This window comes from Acomys russatus, chromosome 9 (assembly GCF_903995435.1).
Source record: "Acomys russatus chromosome 9, mAcoRus1.1, whole genome shotgun sequence".
In the NCBI taxonomy this organism is placed as follows: Eukaryota; Metazoa; Chordata; class Mammalia; order Rodentia; family Muridae; genus Acomys; species Acomys russatus.
Genome location: NC_067145.1, coordinates 46,271,335 through 46,285,683, shown reverse-complemented (window position 1 = coordinate 46,285,683; position 14,349 = coordinate 46,271,335). Strand labels below are relative to the sequence as shown.

The 14,349-nt window shown below is 41.3% G+C and overlaps 1 protein-coding gene across 3 annotated transcripts in view; it reads right to left on the bottom strand.

Moving 5' to 3' along the window:
• Window positions 1-14,349, bottom strand: part of Nebl (nebulette) — a 357,651-nt gene that overhangs the window by 14,130 nt on the left and 329,172 nt on the right. For 2 of the 3 annotated variants that reach the window (XM_051151277.1, XM_051151279.1), the window contains 3 exons: window positions 13,770-13,941; window positions 10,071-10,163; window positions 8,899-9,048 (listed from right to left, as the gene is read on the bottom strand). In XM_051151277.1, the coding sequence (XP_051007234.1) occupies window positions 8,899-9,048; window positions 10,071-10,163; window positions 13,770-13,941 (415 nt within the window). The remainder of the gene's footprint in view (window positions 1-8,898; window positions 9,049-10,070; window positions 10,164-13,769; window positions 13,942-14,349) is intronic. The other variant, XM_051151278.1, reaches the window with a different exon arrangement.

Below are 14,349 nucleotides of genomic sequence, written 5' to 3'. Positions count from 1 at the left end.
CTACTGGATTATAAAGTATCTGTTTATCCTTTTTCAGGAACCTCCAAATTGTTTTCTGTAATTTCTGTAATACTCTACACACACACACACACACACACACACACACACACAAAGACTATATCATTGTTTCGTTTTCCAGATGATTGCTTTCTTTCTTTTGGGGGTGTTTTTAATTTTGGTTTTTAATATGGTTTTGGAGAGACAGGGTTTCTCTACATAAGCCTGCATGTCCTAGAACTTACTTTGTAGACCAGGCTGGCCTCAACTCAGAGATTTGCCTGCCTCTGCCTCCTAAGTGCTGGGTTTAAAGGTGTGTACCACCACACCCAGACAGATGATTATTTTTGAATAGAATGGAATGTCTGATTTAAAAACTATGCTAATGAATAGAAGACAATAGCCCTGAAATAGGGCACAGAATGTCATCTGCAAGTTTAAAACATATTCAATTGATATCATGCAAAGGCTTGGGGGCCTCCAGGTACCACTCACTTTAAAAGATATTTGGAAAGGCAGCGAAGTGGATACATATCTACTGTTTGCATATATTTTAGCTTATTATTATTATGCACTGTGTTTGATACTTCTGCTTCAAGTTTAATGGGGAGTAGATTAATGACACTGCACTGGGAAATGTATGTCCCACCTGAAAGATCTTTCTTCTCTTGTATTCAGTCTCTGCTCAGCTCCCTTCTCTCCACACTCACTATTCTTGAAGATAACTAAATGTCATACCCACACCTCTATTGACCTCCAGAGTTCATGACCTCACAATAAACCAGAAAATAATAAGGGAAATCTAATGAACACTTCCACTTTTTTGAGTTCCTATGAAGAACAAATGTCATGAGGAAAATAAAACACTGAGTCCTGTAATGGAAGTTTTAGTTTCTTTGTAAAATCAGTTATGTTATGCATGTTGTATAGGTATGTATGTTATGTAAGTATGCTTTTTGTTTTAATTCCAAGTATGGGATTTTAGTTAGCTTTTAGTGTGTCCATAGCTGATCATTGCCTTCTGCAGGACATGGTCTTTGCCAGCTGGTATTGGCCTATGCGCAGCATGGAGAGGGGTGTGGTCTAGGAATCAACGGAAGATAAATAGGGGAGCCCTGAGAGAGAGGGGGAGAAAGGGTGGCATGTGTCAGGTAGTGTGTAGCAGTTTAGAGAGACCAGAGACAAATGGCTTGGAGATAGATGGAGAGAGTGTTTCAATGCAGTGGCTCAGAGGTGACTGCTTGCTGTGTTTGCTGTTCATGGAAATTGGTGTTGCCCCAATTGACCCTAAAAAGCCAGGAGAAGTAAAGGGGTCTGTGCTCCATCTCTCCACTAACATTCTTTCCCTCTTACCTTTCTTATATAGCCCTAAAGGCTTAAGTGATTGGTGGGAGGGAGGTAGAGGCTTCAATGCCCCAAGTAAAATAGAATTTAAAAACAAGCATCAACAGAGTTCGGAAGTAGTTACATAAAAGCAGAGTGTTAATGCGGGAACTATTCACCAGTTCTTTGGCTATAGAAGGTCATGACTTGAGATTTTTAATAAACATAGACTCCAATGATATGTCCCAATGATCTATCTTAATATTCTTAAACCATAAATAGTAGTGTTGTCTTCCAATTCAAGTAAGCTTTAATTAGAGAGTAATAAATTAAAAACTAATGTCACGTTTAATTGATTTAACACATGTAGAGAAGCTGCTTCTTTATATTCCAGGTTTCACTTTAATTTGATCATATTTATATACCCAGTGATATTTATTGGATGTGTGTGTGTGTGTGTGTGTGTGTGTGTGTGTGTGTGTGTGTGTGTATGTATGTGTGTGTTGGATCCCGATTTATTCCAGGTGACAGTTCTAGGCTAGAGATCAAACAAATAGTAACAAGACAAAAAGTACTACGCTCTAATTGGATTCTGGGACAGACAATATGCAAACTTGCTAATAAACTGTCAATAAGTAGGACTGGAAAGATGTCTCAGTCATTGAGAACCCCAGCTATTCTTGCAGAAGACCAGAATCAACTCGTAAAACCCACATGGCAGTCAACAACTATCCGTAGCTCCAGTCAAAGGGTATCCAATACTCTCTTCTCACTTTCCCTTTTCTGGTCTCCAGGAGCACCGGGCAGGCAGGAAGTACACAGACATCCAAAGGCAAGGAAATAAAGAGTTATGGAGTGTATGTGGGACACATGACCAAACAAAGTCTTCCTGATTAACTGACATTTAATCAGAAGCCTGAAGGAAGTAAGCAAACCACAAAATCATGGAAGGAAAGAGTGTTCTAGGAAAGAAGGCCAGTAATTGGAAAGGCCAGATGTGGGAATATATCAGGCAGGCTGAGATGGCCAGGAGGACTGCATGATCAGAGTAAAGAGACTCACGAAGCTGAAGCCAGAACCAGAGGGCAGATCACGCAATGCCTTGTGGACTATGGTTTCCCACTTTTAGTATGAGTCAGATTGAGAACTTTCAGAGTATTGAGAACAAAAAGATACTGAGATCAAATACAGCTTTTGAAAGGGTGTCTCTGACTGGGGTGTGAGGCCAGGGCAGAGCAATGTGGCTAAGGATGGAATTAGAAGAAGCAGGAGCTTAGGTCTATAAGCTCAATGCATCCAGATGGTGATTCTCAGAGTATAGAAGTAATAAGAAGTATCTCACTGGTGGTCTATAAAGATACTTCTTTGAAGACAGAGCAGCTATGACATGGACTAAATATGAAGCGTGGGAGGAAGAAAGGTAGTAACATTGACTCCAAGGTTTTGCTAAAGCATTAAATGGTCACATCACAGATGGGATGCTACGTAGAAAGAGAAATCATGCAGGTGAGAGAAGTCAGAATAAGATTTTGTTTTCCAATGTGAGGTACAAGATGCCTATTAAACACCTAGTCATTGATCTCATGTCTGGAGTCTGGAAGTTATTTGAAAGGAATTTGATTTTTAGAATGTCGGCTCTTTCATATAAACAACAATAACATAAAAGCAATAATGTTTGCAATAAAAACTGAGCATGTTGTTTCTGCACAACATTTGTCCCTTTAGCTAAGAAGTCTTTGGTAGGACCCACATGCAACACATAGGAACTACATTAAATCTCAGAGAACATCCCACCAAGTCTGGGGAGCTGGTTCCCTAAGTAGCATGTTATCTACAGGCTAAAACCTAAGGACCAAGGTCACGTGCTGCTAGACCCCATCTCTGTCAAAGGGGCTTTAGGCTGCCCAGACTCTAGCTGGGCATCTACTAGACCCACAAAGGTGCTGGGCAGAGACCAAACCTGGTCCCCAGGGTGCTCTAGTGTTTCTGCCCCCAAATCCTCTTACCCACTTTTCTACTTAGTCAAGTTGTTTTGGTTTGGTTTGGTTTGGTTGGTTTGGTTTTTGTTTTGTTCTGTTTTGTTTTTGAGACAAGTTTTTTCGGTGTAGCCCTGGCTGTCCTGGAACTCACTCTGTAGACCAGGCTGCCTCCCCAGTGCTAGTGTGGACCACCAAAACCTAGCTACTTAGTCAGTTCTAGTCAGAGGAAATGTTCCATCACAATGTCTGCCAAAGCACAATGTATCCCATTCACCATCCAGAGAATGGTAAAGTCACTGAAGACAATAAGTGTATCTTTTATTTGTGTGTTTCAGCATCTCACCCATATGGAAGACGCTAAATAAGAGCAAGAGGCAGACAAAGTTACCATAACACTAAACTGCAAGGGTAACTGTTTTCTTAATTGGTGCAGTGCTTTGTTGACATCTGTGGACAAGTGGGTGAAATTTCAGAAAATACTGAAACCTCCCTTACAATCTACTCTCCTTTGAAAACACATAAACGGCACTGTACGTGCAGCTTGGCCAGGCTGGGTTAAACTCCACGAAACTCAGACATTTGCTTTGAGTCAGGAAAAGGAGAAAGGAGTGGGGGAAAGTTCACGAGGTTGGAAAGCTAAAATGTCTGTTTTGAAAATGCACCTGCTTTTCGTTCACTGTCACACCCCTATGCCCTCTGATGCTCCGCAGAAGAAACAGAAACAAGGAAAATACTTGAAGCCAAACCGAACACACGTTCAAACTGAGGACAGCAAAGAGTACTTGCAATTGAAAACCCATTAAAAAAGCCTCGCAAGGACAGAGGACTGCAAGTGAAGGGAAGCCAAGGAAACACAAAGCAGTACCAGGAGGTTGATACACCAGACAACCGAAATAAAGACAAACATAAAATCAAAGGAGACCTCAGCAAAATGAGCAGAGAGCATACGGAACATGTCCACCAGACGACACATGTGTCAGGCGAAGAGCAAGCAAAACACAACCCGGGAAGGCAATAAAGATGACTTCAGCTATTCAAGAATCAAAATAAAATTGGATGAAGTTTAAATAAAATCCTCTGTTATTGAATCAAAATATAACAATAGAGACATTCAAAGAAAACCCTCCGGTAACTTAATCCGTTGAAGAGCAGCCTGGAGAGCAAAGCAAGCTCCAGATAATCACATAAGAAATGAAAATATTCAGCAATCAAAGCAAGATGGGCAACTGGCATGAGAGACGCAGAGCCCAAGCAAAGAGAAAATTGAAAACTCAGAGAATTCTTCTAGGTTACCACTCACAGAAGGCAAACACTGCCCCTTTCTCCAAGGAAACAAGATGACCACCTAACCCTTTGTCCTAACACTCAGCTTTTCCTCTCATTCATAGGAAGGACCCCAAGAACTGCACCTCACAGCTGCCTAGCCACCTCATTTGTAAAGCCGAACAGATGGCTTTTAGAGCATAAACACATTGTCATAGAGACAAGGAAAAGAGAGGAAAGGAGTTCACTGAAGTTTATGGCACTTAGCTAAGGAAGCATAAAATATCTTGGAACACTCCTGAGCCTACAGTCCTGCCTGTCGTGCACAGGAAATCAGAGCCAGGAACTGTCAGGACCCCAGGCCCAGCATCCTGATATTCAGCATAGCTTTGCCACACAGGTCCCCTCTGCAGCAGGAAATGACTGAATTACATAAAAGGGCCATTTTCTAGGATACAACACGTTTTAATCATATACAAATTCTACACATCTAAACTTAATAGAATCAAGAAAATCTTGAAGGAAAAAAATAACATTTCAAATACATAAGAACGTTTTCCATTTTCTTGTCCTCTGCCAACTATTGTGGCATGAGTTTCAGTTTCCTAGAAATTTCTAGGAAATTTAAACAAAGGCACATGATTGACTGCTGCTGCTGAGGACACTCATTATTTTCAGCAAACACTTGTCATCACCATAAAATCCTGTCTTGTCATCAATCAGCTCCTCCTTACCAGAGCCCAGCACAGCAAGCATTGCAAAGGGATCCTATGTTTCAAAGCCTCCAAGTCTTTGCCAAAAAAAGAAAAAAGCAGCCCTCATCGGATTGTTTTCAGCTTTGCTTCAATGTCATCAAAATATCAAGACACTGAAACAAAAGTGTAAGTGTGAAAGTTTTCCTTCAAGGGCTTCCACAAGAGATGTTTATTTCACAAAGATATCTCTAGGTGTACACGGGAACACATGGAGGCCCGAGGCCAATGCCAGGTGTCTTCTTCAGTTGCTTTTCACTCTATTTATTGACGAAAGGCCTCTCATTGAACAAGGAACTTATCAAATGATTGCAATAGTTGCCGAGCAAGCCCACAGGGTCCTGCAGGCATGCCTTCCCACCACTGAGATTACGGGCATGGTTTCTCACACCTGGATTTTTACATGGGTGCTGGGATCTGAGCTCAGCTCCTCATATTTCATGCTTACCCACTGAGGAATCCCCCCAGTGTTGGCATACTGCCCCTAGTCTGCCTAGCAACCTATGATGTCATTACCTGCCTTCATCTAGATGGGCTAGCTTCCCAGGGTATAAAAAAGAACAAAAAAGTTATGAGTTTTGCCTTTATTATAAGCTCCTGACTAATGTGATTCAGAGCCATACACATTCAGAGCATGAGTCTTGGCTATGGACTAGCCAGTATCCATGGTCTGGCTTTTTATTTATTAAAATGTATTCATGTCGGGCTGGTAAATGTCTGAATGACCTCAGACCCATAACAGTAGTTTGGTAGTTGGGTGGTGGTGGTGGGGGCGGTTAGTTTGAATGTACGAAGTTTGTATGTCTCTATTCATTTGAACAGACAAAGTAGGTCTCTTTGATTATTCTTTGCATCCCCTAAAATGAATGAAGTTAGGGGAATATTCGGATGGATCTTAAAGACTACTCTGAGGAGCATAGACACCTTCTGGTGTGGAGTCACCTGAGTTGATGTCACCAAACTTAATTGTACATTTTGAGTCCTGCTCCATATCTCTATACCTACCTGCAAAACTAAGAGGTGTTCCTAAAGAAAAAGTGTATTAGGCTGGTGATGGCTGCCTATAAATGGCAGAAACTTACAAATATCTCCAAAGAGTGAATTTGACATCACAAGGCTGCCTTTAACCCAGTGAGCCATCACTGCCTGCTAAAAATCTACTTCCTGCCACCTTGCTCAGAGTAGAAAGTACCTTCATTTTAATTAGTGTTTCTGAGCTTGGCATGTGGTAGAGTACCTGCCTAGCTGCGCAATCTGCTCCCCAGATTCCGTGTCTCTGCCTTCTCAGGCTGGAATTACAAAGGGGCCACCGTACACACTGGGCATGGATATGGTCTCTGGGAGTCCAAACTGCACTCTTCATACTTGAATGGCAAGTGGCTCGTGCACAGCACACTCTCTAGACTATTATTCTTCCTGCATGGACATGGTGCATGCCTGTAATCTCAGTAAATAGGAGGCCGAGGCATGAAGATGGCAAGTTACTTTAAGCTCTAGTTGTCAACAGCTAATGTAGGTGAAAGGATATTTGCTTGTACTTTTTCTCAATGGAGACATCTTCTCATTCCATTTAGCTTCAGATAGGAATGGATTCTCCTTTTGAAATAATTGGAGTTAACATAGAACAGTGATTTGAAAAAGCAAGAGGAGATAATACACAATTACCAGCATCAGTGAGTGTTACAGCCTTAGGAAAGAAAAAGCAGTGACCCAAGTCAACTGGGTTATCCCTCACTACCGAAGATGGGGAGCCGAGGCCTCTGAAGTGGACAGTTCTGAATTTCCTGCATCTAAGTGGAGTCATCCAAGATCATAGACTCGGAAGAAGGCTGCAAAATACACCTCCAGTGCAGCCTCTGAACTTTAGTGGTCTAAACACTTGAATGAGTCCGTATCACAGCCTTGCAGAACTCAGTTCACTTGAGCCACTTTTCATCCTTGCAGAAGGCTTTTCTGACATCAAGGCTAAACAGAATTGCCTCTCAACTCCTGACCCATCCCATTTGCTTGTTCCATTGGTTCTGTTTATAATTAGTAGTATCACTTTGTGACTGTTCAATGTAAGAGTCCCATCAGCAGAGGCTATGTCCCCACAGCAGATCCCTGTCTCTTGTGTTCAATGTACTACAGATCCAATGGCTGTTGCTGATGTGCATCTAATGAGTAGGTGAGTGATTGGGGGATGCTGTGCTGTTATGCACACAGGAGATACAAGAGCCACCACTGAAGCAAACACCCCCATCCCGGAAAGACGGTAACTCCAGGATGCTTAGCTGAGGGATAGGAAATGCCACTGACCAGTAGTTCTTATATCTGCTTCCTGCACTTCTCTTAGCAAGCGTCATCACTAGTATGTACACCAAGAACTTTAAAAATCACTAAAGGAAGGTCAATATCTCCCACTCAAAAAGAAGAAAAATAATTGAAGAAGTTCTGAAACCCTTCATGAATGGGCCAGACCCAGATAAAAGAGACCAACATGCATTTTATCTATAATAAAAACAAAACTTGTTTGTTCTTGTTTCTTTGGAATTGCCTAAAAGAAAATGACTGGGCATGCTCTCACAGGGACCTGCCATCTTAGTACTTGAGATGCTACACAGGACGAATCAAGACTGAGGCCTGACTGGGCTTAAATATAGCAAGATTCTGTCTTGGGGAAAAAAAGGTATAAACAGGAGTCTCCCACATCCCAAAAAAATCCTCTAGAAATCTCAGGCCAGACAGAGTTTACAGTTCAAGTATAAAAAACATGACTGATTTTATATTCATCAGTGCGTTACTGTGAGGCGCACAATGACTTGATTACAGGAACTGTCCTTGGAAACGACACTTGTCTTCCTCAGGTATTAAACTGCTTAACTTGAAACTCCTGCCCAGAGACTTCAGTGATCTCATCTTGGAAATTCAGAGTGTGTGTGCTGTCCCCTTGCCCTCCCAGTGTACTGAGTCTTGCCTTTAATAACACCTTTATCCGCAGCAGCCACCATTTAACACCCCAACGGAATTCAGTGAAAGTTCTAAAAAGGATCTACCTACTTGGATGCAGAAAAGAAACAGCACAGGAAAAGAAGCACAGATCACAGTAAAGTAATGATTATTAATATCAACAATGTTTTCTACTTAAAAAAAAAAGAATGGTACATCCCAAGCAGCCCATGCCAATTCTTTCTGACAAGCTCTCATTCAACAAATTTATATCAGTATTTATTCACACTCCAATTTACAGCAATACCTTAACCACTCAAGTGTCGATGTAAGATTGGTTTTCTCCCTCTAATGGAAACCATACAAAACTGAAACAGAACTCTGGTGGCCACTAAGACTGTGCAGACCCACAACATACTTTCCAGTCATGTAGCAAATCCGAGGACACTTTCGTTGTTATGGTCCATTACACAGACAATAGTAAAGCATGCAAAACCACAAATTAGTAGCTTTAAGTAAAAGATTCTTAAGTTCCAAAACACAGAATTAAAATTTCAAACACACCCAGGCTGTTTGTGCAAAGGTAAAAGCGTATAAAACACACTCCGGTGAACATCTGAGAAGTGAGTTAACTATGAATGGCTGAAGTTTGGTACCTCCTTCATCAGATGGTCTTGTTACCTCACTGCAGCATGAAAAGCTAGGGTAGAGTTCTGAGATCTCTGACTTGTCATCTCCCAGACCTGTACCAAGAGTGCTGCCGGAATGAGAGCGAGACAGGCGTCTCCGGTACTGACTCGCCTTTTCTACATCAGAGAAGAATATTCAGACACATGAACGAGTGGCTTATACAACAGACAGATTCCTTAAAAGCTTCATGGGAAAGGAAAAGCAATCCCTAATTAGACAATAATCCTAATCTCTGCTATTATAAGGTTCTAGTAAACTATCCCAGACTTAGCATGGGCTGCATACAGGACCTAAAAGGCATTTACTCTCATTTAATCTGGCTTTACTAAGAGATAGAAGGATGAGGAGGTGGACAATAGCTAAGAAAACACTGGAAAACTAAGAAATCTCTTTGAAAGCAAACATTTGCTTTAAACACTGGCTTTCAAGTAGCCCTGAGTATATACTACTTGGATTTTGTTTCTTTTGAAACTAGGAAATTGCGTAATAATTTTCAGACCACATTTGCTAAGCATGGCTTTAAAGCCTAAATGTGGAACCATGTTGTTACTATACCAAATCATTTATTTTCCCCCTTTTAATGACATACACATCACCCAAGCTCAGTTGAATAAGTCCCAGTGAGAACGCTTCATCTTATATTGTATGATAATTTGGAGATGAATGCTAAATACCTGCAGGTTTAACTTGAAAGCATACGCGACGCTTTAGAGAAACCATTCCATTGTTCTATGTATAATTGTTGAAACCTGATTCTAAAATACTATGACAGTGTGTTTTATGAAGCAGATCTTCTTTTTGTTCCAGAAGGTCTTTGCAATCCAAATCACTAGATCTGCAGTCCCAGAAAGCCTATAGAATCATATTTGCCAATGAAAGGCAAATGTAAGTATACTCTAGACACCATTTTAAATGAATCTAGGACAAATTAATGTAGGATTTATTTCCAAGCTCCTTTGTAAGTTTGGTTTTCATAAATAACTAATGTTATTTTAAAGTGACATAGTACATTTCTTGGGTTTTCTGAATGCTCAACTTTAAATTGACATAGCATGTTTGCCACAGTGAAAGTCTATAACTCATCATCATTAACTTTCAGGACAAAGCCCAGGGAAACAGAGAGGAATGCAAACAATACCAGAGAGCATATGGAGACTTCTAGACTGAATATTGTCCTCCAGGGGGTCAATGTCGAAGATGGAGCCAGGATCTGTGCGCCACACTTTGAGGTCTTTCACCATAAGGAAGAAACCAAGAGATCAAGAGGGAACTTTGGAAAGCCAGCGTGGAAGTCAGTCAAGCAAAGGCAACACATTAAAAGCATCCCAGTAGAATACTGTAGAGCCCAGAGAGTGGTACAGTCAGGGAAAATGGGGAGACAGACACATGTAGCTGCTAAAAAATAGTTTGTCATCACATTTGAGCAGCTCAGTTCCTTCACTGCCCAGCATGGAAGACCCAGGACTCTGCCAAAGGCAGGTTGACACAAGGCTGCTATACTTGGTACTACTGCATGCCCAAATACCAACACTCCTTGCTCCACCCAAGACCAGTCAACATCTGCTTAAAATTACTGACTGAGGACACCTGAGTAGTTGTTGGAAATGACAGAAAAGTTCTTGTTTAAAACCCTTCTCTCCCTGGAACAGGAAAGAACATTGGAAATGTAGACTAGTGGCAGGACCAGTTTTCATTCCAAGTCTGGGTCTATGGAAACAAATCAAGCCATAGAGGACACATGTATCACCAATTCTGCAGGAAGTTTTCTTCTAACAAGGAACTATGGTAGGTGAGGGGCAGAGGTATGAGTAAAAGTATACTTCTATGTTCAGTTGGCATGCTATCGTCATAGTTTATTCTGAAGGGTCCCCCCAAAGACCTCTTCACTAGCCTATGACATTATCCAAAGTTGTGGAAACTTTAAGAGGTGATCACTGATGAGATAAAGTTGGATAATTGGGGATGCTCCCTTTAAGAATATCTTGGGACAAGCCTACCCAGGTCTCCTTTGTTTCCCAGTGGCTGTCTCCTTTTGTCACACACTCTGACTGTTATGACTGCACTGCACTGCACTGCCACAGATCCAAAACAATAGAGCCAAATGACCTTGGGCTAAAACCTCATGCTGTCAGCCACATTAACACATTTCTCTTTTAAGTTGACTTCTTGAGTATTTTGTCACAATGACAGACATCCACCAACAGACATGGAGGCCAATGTACCCTTGTTTTATTGTAGCTACAGGCAAAATTCAAACTTAATAATTTCTAAGTATATCTGTTGTTACAATCGATGGATTTAGGAGGCTGTGTAGTGATAAACAACTGGAAAATAAATACCTGGCTAGGACAGAAATGAGTTGAGGTTAAACTAACATAGTTAATGGCTAAAAGCAAATGCTTTCTTACCAATTATCTACTGTTGACTATATGGCAAGCACTATTCCCTGTTATGCTCTAACTCACTAAGCGTCATATATACTTCTATGGGCACTGATGTTGATATTGTTTCATAAGTGATAAACCTGAGGCTCAGACAGACTGAGTAGCTTTGCCAAGTTCATCTAACTAGTGAGCAGCAGAGCCCCACAACAGAAATAGGAGCAGCACCAACTGTCTTGATCTGCACTGACTAGCAAACCTTCAAACATATATTTCAATGCGTGGTATAGACCCTGGCTCAGTGGGAAGTTTAGTATTGGTTAAATGTACTTCATTTTATGATTTCATAAGCGAGCCTTCACAGACAATGATTTTCCCCATACGAAGAAATAAACTGACTTCTAGATTGCCCACCGAATAAATAAATTTTAGTTATACATCTTGTGTTTAAAAAAATACTGATAACCGCTATTGCAAATGCTATAAACACTGGCCCTGAGAGCCCTGTCTAGATGCTTCCACCATTTTTAGCAATGGTTTCACCATCATTCCCAGTCCTTGAGCTTTGTAAGACCTCAGGGTGAGATGAATCACACCACTCTCTCTGATGAGTTATTAACACAAATCAATGGACTCTTCCATTTCTGCATTACTTTGACTGAAAACATCACAATTCATCCATCCATCTTACTATGGCCCCTGTAAGTAATCAAGCTGGAAGGATGAGTAAAGCCATCAGTAGCCTACAAATCGGTCTGGACTGGTTCCTTGGAAAGTACTGTTTCACTTCAGAAATGCTCTAAGTCACTTGGGGCGCTGATGTCGGCACTCTTGCTTTCTGCTAAACTGTTACTCTGTCAAGTACATGCCTCTCCACCTAACTCACCATCCCATGCCCTCTCACTGCTTTGGTTCTAAAGCAGAAGCTCTTCCTCTCTAAAAGGAAGGTACCCTAACAGTGAGGTTACCGAGAAATCTGTGCCATGTGTGGTGGTTTGAATAGGAATGCCCCCCTACACTCTTGTATTTGATGGTTGCCCCATACGAAGTGGCACTACTAGGAGGTGTAGCCTTGACGGAGGAAGCATCACTAAGGGTAGGGGAACTTTGAGGTCCCCTATGCTGGAACTATGCTCAGTGTGGCAGTCAGTCTCTTCCTGCTGCCTAGAGCTCTCAGCTCCTTCTCCAGCACCATGTCTGCCTGTATGCTGCCATGCTTCCTGCCACGATGACAATGGACTAAACCTCTGAAACTGTAAGCCAACCACAATGAAATGTTTTTGATTTTTTTTAAATAAGAGTTTCCATGGCCATGGCCAGTTAGAGTTTCACAGCAATGAAACCCTAACTGAGACCCCACAGTTGCCAAAACCTCTCTGACTGTGATGGCTTGCAAAGTCAATTGAACGGTATCTAAAAATCTCAGTGGAGACAAATCTCTGGGCACACCTGTGAGGAGGGATTATCTTGAGTAGCTTAACTGAGGTGGGAAGATGCACCCCAAATGCAGGGGCACCATTCTACGAGTTGTGGCTCTGGACTGTGTAGAAGGGAGAAAGTGGGCTGAACCCAAGGACTCATCACTCATCGCTTCCTAGCAGGGGACACAACATGGCCAGCCACCGCAGCTACTCCCACTGTAACTTCGTGGAATAGGCTGTGCCCTTGAACTGTGGGCCAAAATAAATTCCAAAATAACAAGTAAAATAAGGTGTGTGTGTGTGTGTGTGTGTGTGTGTGTGTGTGTGTGTATCACAAGAGATGCTGAAAGGAACTGCATAGTGAGCTACACAGCTGGAGAAAATATAAAAACTCAGAGGCTAACTGCACCAACAGAAGTAGGACTCAAGAGTTTTGATCTGTACTGATATATAGTGATTTTCCTTTCTAGCCTGCTCATATTTCAGTCTGATTTCCACTGATATCTCAAGCCACATTCCCTAGGATTTCCCTCAAATAAACATAAGGAAAAAACAATGAAAAATGGGTTCCTGTCTAAAATACCCGGCTTTTGCATGGTCCTTAAATATCCTAGCTCAGAAATAGTATTCAAAAAATGCTAATGATTCCTGTTACAGAACACCCTCAGACTCTATGTTTAATGACAAAAGGACCTAAGTGGGAAGTGACTAAGTCTGTCACCTAGGCACCCAATGTCTACAGTGTAACACTTTCACCAAGCAAACACACAAGCTAAAGGAAGCAAAATGGTCAACCACTTCTCTCTGAATTGCTTCTGTTTAACAAGTAGATACTAAACAGAACTTTCAAGAATAATATTGCCAATGCCATTCTCTGAATGCCCTGGATGCCTTTCATCATGGTGCGAAAGCATTCTGCCTGCGATCTAGTAGGAATTTACATCAAACCTGTGAGGTCAGATGAGCACGGAAGCTAGTTCTAGCTCGGGCTCGGTCCTCTGACTATGCACACCCAAGAGAAGAGCACAGGCTCACCAACAATGATCCCCGGTCTTCGATCCATCTCCACAACATGAGGCTGGACACCCTTGTAGGCAGCATCACTCACGACCTGGGTGTTCTTCCTCACCCGCTCCATCACAGGGTCATCCACAACAGGAGTGAAGCCCCTTCCCTTTGTTTTCTCAAAATCTTCATGATATTTTACCTGAAAAAGAAAAACTATTATTAATGCAAGTGATGGTCTCACAAAGCTTTTATAAAATGATAGGTCACATAAAGTGCATCTGGATTATTACATATAATAAATATAGTATGATATAATATATTTCCCCAACTAGTCCAAAAATAATGTCAGAAATCAAGTGCTAATAATTTCATATTTTTAAACACTATAAATAGTATCTCCTTTAAATGGTATATAAACCTTTATATCAGTAGGATATGAAAGACAATTACATTAAAACATCAGTTACTTCCTAAAACACAAAATTTGACTACAGAGTGATTTCCTATCTTTTCATCTTCAATAGTGACAAGCATAATTCTTCAAGTGCTGTTTAAAATTAGATTAAGAGAGTTCTATAAAATTTTATATATAGTTACAGAAAAGCTG